At 47.9% G+C, this 6,580-nt stretch overlaps 1 protein-coding gene across 1 annotated transcript; it reads right to left on the bottom strand.

Moving 5' to 3' along the window:
• Positions 1-3,478: 3,478 nt before the first annotated feature.
• Positions 3,479-4,800, bottom strand: LOC136451557 (uncharacterized). Its single transcript, XM_066452255.1, has one exon. The coding sequence runs from the start codon at positions 4,680-4,682 to the stop codon at positions 3,798-3,800; it is 885 nt and encodes a 294-aa protein (XP_066308352.1). The 5' UTR covers positions 4,683-4,800; the 3' UTR covers positions 3,479-3,797.
• Positions 4,801-6,580: the final 1,780 nt, after the last annotated feature.

Raw genomic sequence — 6,580 nt, 5'->3', positions numbered from 1 at the left:
TGTAATATGTGATGGTGACCGCTAAACTTATTACGATCTTGGCTGGAATGGAAGTTGGTTTGAAATCCTTCGTGATTTCATGGACTACCGGGTTATACGGGCTTAAGTTTGCTAAATCGTCTGCTCTGGCGGATGATTTTCTTACTTAATTTCGTATAATTGGTCGGTTCTGTTACAGATACGACATCAACTGAAGCATATGCACTGAGGAATGGTCTTCTATTGGCACAATAAATTCACTACTGGATTCAGGCGCTTTGCCGAGTGCCTAATGCACTCGGCAAAGGCTACTTTGCCCTCGGTAAAGCCTTTGCCGAGTGCAGCACTCGGCAAAGCCTTTGCCGAGTGCAGCACTCGACAAAGAGCCTCCGATAAAAAATTCGTTGGCAAAGAATTCTTTGCCGAGTGCCTTTTATCGGGCACTCGGCAAAGTCTTTGCCGAGTGCCCGACACTCGACAAAGTTGGAACCGAAAAAAACCCCGAAAAATAGGAAAAAATGGGAAAAATTTCTAATCGGTGGAGGCCCCCACCGGCCAGCGCTCGCCCATCTCTGGCATTTTTCGCGTAAATTTCGCAGCAACGCGGCCGATGGGATTCGAACCCACGACCCCCCCTACGCGCGAACCTCCTCTACCACTACACCACACTGTCACTTGTGTTTGGATTCCGTTTTAGTTCACAACATATTATATTAAACCGAGTGTAAATTGCTTGTTTGAGGCCCTAAACGAATTCAAATAAAAAAGTTGTAAACTACAAAGTTTCATAACTTTTCGAGATCTACACTTTTAGTTTAGGAAGTTTTTCCATCCGAGGTCGGTTACAAAATTTGAATTTCAAAAATTTAAAATTCAAACGCAGTTTTGCATGACAAGATGATTTCAAATCAAAAAGTTGCCAACTACAATGTTTCATAACTTTTCGAGATCTACAGAGTTTATTTTGGTTGTTTTTCCATCTTTGATCGTTTAAAAAGTTCAAATTTTAAATTTTTGAAATTCAAACACAGTTTTGCATGACAAGATGATTTCAAATCAAAAAGTTGCCAACTACAATGTTTCATAACTTTTCGAGATCTACGGAGTTTATTTTGGTTGTTTTTCCATCTGAGGTCGTTTGAAAAGTTCGGATTTTAAAATTTTAAAATTCAAACACAGTTTTGCATGACAAGATGATTTCAAATTAAATAGTTGTCAATTACAAAGTTTCATAACTTTTCGAGATATACAAAGTTTATTTTGGTTGTTTAATCATCTGTTCATCCGACATGGTCGTTCTAATATTATTCACAAATATTATATATCTCTCTTGTAGTTTCATAAACTACAAGAGAGAGATGTTAGATTTGTGAACAAATTTACTTTCACTTTGTCATATAAAGAAAAGACCAAAACAAACATTATACATCTTGATGAGTTATACAACTTTGTAGTTGAAAACTTTTTCATTGGAATTAATTTACTGCTTCAAAATGTGCTTTGAAATTTTCTTTGCTGAGTGTAAAAAAACACAGTCGGCAAAGAGCTTCTTTGCCGAGTGTAAAAAAAACACTCGGTAAAAAAGCTTCTTTGCCGAGTGTCAAAAAATGCCGAGTGTCAAAAAAAACACTCGGCAAAGAAGCTCTTTGCCGAGTGTCAAAAAAAACACTCGGCAAAGGCGTCTTTGTCGAGTGCTCGAAAAACAACACTCGGCAAACCACTTGACACTCGACAAAAAGCCGGTCTCCGATAGTGATTGATTGTAATGGAGTTGTTCGGCCACATCCTGATGCAGCCCGGACTCCGTGGAATGAACCGTCTCGTCAATCGGCCTGTTCTGGTTGGTTTCTGAGCTGATAAGTCCGATTGGTGCTGGTTTATTATGAAAAAAAATATTATTAACTAACTAATAAGTCATGACTGAAACCAACGAGGGAACATGCTGATCGTATGAAAATGGCCGAAGGAAGTCGCCGTCATTCCATCGATTGAGGCGAGGTGGCAGGCATGCCGCACGCACCCTTTAGCTCGCAAAGCAGACGAGGCGGCGGCCACATTCTTCGCCGCAAAAAATGCACTTTTTGTAAAGCATCACCCAGATCTACTACCCTCTCCATTCTAAATTATAAATTATTTTAATCTTTTTAGTTCATCTATTTTATCATATATCTAAACATATTATTTTATCTAGGTACATAGTAAAATAGATATACCAAAAAAGTTAAAACGACTTATAATTTAGAACTGAGAGAGTATTATTTTATCCATCGTCCATGCATGTGCCGTTGTTTAGTTCCTTCTCCTAAAGTTAATCCATATCACATCGTATGTTTAGACACATGCATGGAGTATTAAATATATACTAAAAAATAACTAATTGCTCATATTATGACTACTTTGTGAGATAAATTTTTAAGCCTAATTAGTCCATAATTTGACATATGCTAATGACGGATTCATTAGGCTTAATAAATTTGTCATATGGATTCCTAAAGACTTCTGTAATTAATTTTATTATTACTATCCAAACACTCTCATGTGACACGATACCAGATGTGACACCCCTAAACTTTAGCCCCTGAATTTAGGCCTTGTTTAAATACAGGGTGTAAAGTTTTGGAGTGTCGCATGAGGTGCCATATGAGACTATCGCATGGGGTGTTCGAATGCTAATAAAAAAATAAATTATAGAATCCGTCAGTAATCCACGAGACAAATTTATTAAACTTAATTAATTCGTCATTAGCATATGTGTTACTGTATCACCACGTTATCAAATAATAGACTAATTAGGCTTACTGTATCACCACGTTATCAAATAATAGACTAATTAGACTTAAAAGATTCGTCTCGCCAATTAGTCGCAAACTGTGCAATTAATTATTTTTTAGTCTATATTTAATACTCTATACATGTATCAAACATTCCAATGGGATAGGAAGTAAACTTTAGAGGAGGAACTAAACAAGATCTTAATCATCACCTGAAACTTGCAATATGATCGATGAGACATTGCACGCTGCAGGGCAAAATAAACGTACTACCTCCATCTAAAAAAACCGGCCTGAAACAATGCAATTTCAAATCTAAACTCAACTAAACTTTTTAAGTGTAACTAGAATTATGTATAAATATTTGATTATATTTTTAAATAGGTTTATTAAAAAAAATCACTATTAATCATACTTATTAGATATTAATATATCTTATATATTAATTAGTTACAACTCAGGCTTAGAGCCCGCTTAATCCTATGATCTAAAGTTTAGCTAAATTTATTGAGGAACTAAAAATTTAGATCACTTTACGCCAGCTGTGTGGTCTAAAATTTTCATAAAGTAAACTAAACTTTAGACGGCCTGAGCTAAACTGATCGGGATCCAAACAGGACCTGATTAGCTCGTGAAGAAACGAGAATTACATTCTTTTCATACGAGTGAGCACGTGCTGCCCTCCTGGTTCTTTTTAATAAGAAAAGCTGAAAAAATAACATCGCGCAGCAAGACAGCACAGCACAACGATCTTACGTTATCCATCGGTCCGTCAGAGTCAACGGTCAACAGTAGAATCAGCACTAAGCATAAGCTGGAGTCACAGCTCACAAGTGCAGCTTGAATCTACCAATAAGTACCACAAACTAACCGAACTACTACTACTACCCTGCTGCTGCTACTGCTAGGTTCATTGATTCTAAATTAATTTAAAGATGAAGAACTACCACTACCAGTAGGCTAATTTGGTTCACTAATTGCTAATTTTGCAAAATGCACTAAGAAATCATGGGCAGCGTACCTCCCTTCACCCCGTCGGTTCCTCGTCTACAACGTAATCCGCGAGAACTGCCGTCCGAGGCTGGGCTCCCGCTGGTGCCTCGTCGTCGTCGGCTTTCCAATGCGGCGTCGAATCCTAGACATCGCCAATGCCACCGTCCGGGCGCGACGCGAGCGAGGCAACGCCGGCGCCGCCGCCGGCTCACGAGGTGCGGAGGAGACCCTACCGAAGCCGGACGGGAGCCCCTGGTGCGAGCGCATCCACGACAGGTGGCGCCGCTTCTGCGGCTGCACCGCGTCGACCTCGCCGCGCGACGTCGAGCCGGCGTCGACGCCCGAGCCGCCGCCGCCATAGCGGCCACACGCGCGCTTCCTTTTGGCGCCAGGCGAGGGGAGGAGGGCCGCAACGGTGCCCGCGCATCCACAGCTGCAACCGCCCCCCTCCTGCCGGTGGCGAGCACCGGGTGCCGGGCGCCCGTCGACGTCCATGTCCTCTTCCGTGGCGGCGGCCCAGGCGGCGTCCAGGCTGAGGACCCTGACGAACATGTCGAGGTCGCCGCCGGGCCCCGCCAGGAGCTCGAGCTGCTCGACGGCCTCCGCGAGGCGGTCCACCTCGGCGCTGCAGACGAAGAGCGCCTTGAAGCCCGCGAGGAAGCGGCGGGCGGAGCTGGCGACGGCCGTGGCGCGGGCCGCGTCGTCGAGCACCTCCTGCCCCCGCAGCGCCTCGGATCGGAGCACCTGCAGCCAGGCCGAGAACGACTCGTCCCGCACGGCCGCCCCCGCGCCGCCCTCGGCGGCATCCACCACGGCACGTACCTTCGAGACGAGCTGGCGCAGGCGGCGCCGGCGCTGGTCCACCCGCGAGTGCGCCGACCAGTTAGACTTGATGTAGCGGATGAACTCCCCCAACAGGGCCGATTCCAGGATCTCCATTTTTAAATCGAGTTGAAGTAGCTGTAGCGGCAATGAGGAGGCGGCGGTAGTGTGGGAGGACTGGGAGAGGTGGGAAGAGGCGGCGGTACGGTGGTGTCCGTGGTGGGAACTGGGAAGGGGGCAAGGGGCGCAAATGTGAGCCGTCTAGGTGCGCTCTGAAGTAGCCATAGCCCTGTCTGAGGAGGAGACGGCCTGGACTTATCAGTTAGCTACAGTCCATAGCCCTGTCTGAGGAGGAGACGGGCCTGGACTTACTCCGTATCAGTTAGCTACAGTATTTTTCTCTCAGAAAAAAAAAAAAAAAAGCTTTGACGGCTTTAATATCGATCTGGCTTCAGATGAGGAGACGGGCCTGATTCAGAGCGCGAGCGGCCAGATCGCCTACCTCTACGGCACCATCTGCGCCCGGTGACGGAGGCCGCCGGCGCCGGAGGAATACCCCGATCTGCTCCGACCCGAAGGTGACCACAACGCCCGTCATCAGTGTCTGGACTGCACCCGTTTGGACGTCCCTTCAACAGAAGTTAGACTGCATCGCCGTGACCCAGCAGGCCAGCCACAAGGTAATCCCTTTGTTGCACTCCGATTCCCAATCACATGCTCATTATGTGTCGGTGTTTCAGATCGGGGTCCTTAAACAACTAGTGAATTTATCCTACGTATTCTTGATTTTAGATGGTGATGCAAAGAGACATAAGGTTTATACTGGTTTGGGCAATTCGAGCCCTACGTCCAGTCTGAGAGATCGATCTTGTATTCCTTGCACCGAAATGCTTGTTGTAGGGGGTTACAAGCTAGGTGAGAGAGGGAGTTAGCCCCAGGTCTCGGTAAGGTGTGGTGTGGGCTGCTTGAGACGTTGCTCTCAGGTGGCTGGAAAGTGTGTGTTACAGGGCCTTGTTCTTCGTGAGTCCCTTCAGAAATAGCCCAAGTCCTTTCCTTTTATAGTTTGAAGGGAGGACAAGGGTAGTACATATGCTTAACTATACGGTGTCGGCGGCGTGTCCGAGCCCTGTGGCCTGTTCCTGTGGCGGCGTAGTCGTCGGAGTGGTCCGTCCTTGGAGCACTGGGGCGGCGTGCTGGTCACATCCGATCCTGTGCGTCATGGGAGCTCCAGGGCTACCTCGGAGCGGGTGCGGCGGTCAGCGTGCGAGTCACTGTGGACTGACTGTGCGCGAGGCCGAGGCTCGGTCGGTGCCGAGGCTGTACCGCAGTGGGGGGTCTCGGCAGACACGAATCCCGAGATAGCCGAGACCCTGGTGCATAGTGCCGAGGCCCGGAGAGAGCGGTTGATCTGGTGTGCTGGTTCGGAGGCGGTGATGACCCGGGCCAGGCTGCCCATGTCGTGTTGTTTTCGAGGCGGGGATCACGAGGCACAGTGTAGTGCGGGCGCTGATCGTGGGCACAGCGTCAGAATACAGTGGTCGGTAATCCCCGCCGTGCCCTGTCTCAGCTGGTATGACGCTGATGCGGCCTCACGTCCCGTCGGCCATTCCGCGGTGTCGAGCCATCGTCCGGCTGAGATTGTGGGAGTGGTTGACGCATTAATGGGACATGACGTGCTGTCGGGAAGATCGGTCAAGGCGGGGGCGACGGGCTATGGACAAGCCGGCCTCGAGCGATACGGAGAATGAGGCCTCGCGCGAGACGGAGATTAGGCTCCTTGCCGAGGCCTTCCGTGAGAGGCCTCGCGCGAGGCGGAAATTGCGTCAGGACGTCGAGACCTCCCGTGAGAGGCCTGAGGCGATGCGGAGAGCCGGGTGGGCTCGGACGGGGCTGGTTATGAGCCCATGGCTTACCCTCTAACTTTGCCGTTGATGGGATTTAGTGCCTCTTTTGGTGTACGCTCGGGGTACCCCGTTTTATGGTACCCGACAGTAGCCCCCGAGCCTCAGGGAGGG

This window comes from Miscanthus floridulus, chromosome 5, assembly GCF_019320115.1.
Source record: "Miscanthus floridulus cultivar M001 chromosome 5, ASM1932011v1, whole genome shotgun sequence".
In the NCBI taxonomy this organism is placed as follows: domain Eukaryota; kingdom Viridiplantae; phylum Streptophyta; class Magnoliopsida; order Poales; family Poaceae; genus Miscanthus; species Miscanthus floridulus.
The sequence above is the reverse complement of the archived record's forward strand: the minus strand, read 5'-3'. Positions and strand labels throughout refer to the sequence as shown.

Bases quoted from the DNA above. Each gene is read 5' to 3' on its own strand.
- LOC136451557 (XM_066452255.1), bottom strand. From the start codon at position 4,682: ATGGAGATCCTGGAATCGGCCCTGTTGGGGGAGTTCATCCGCTACATC.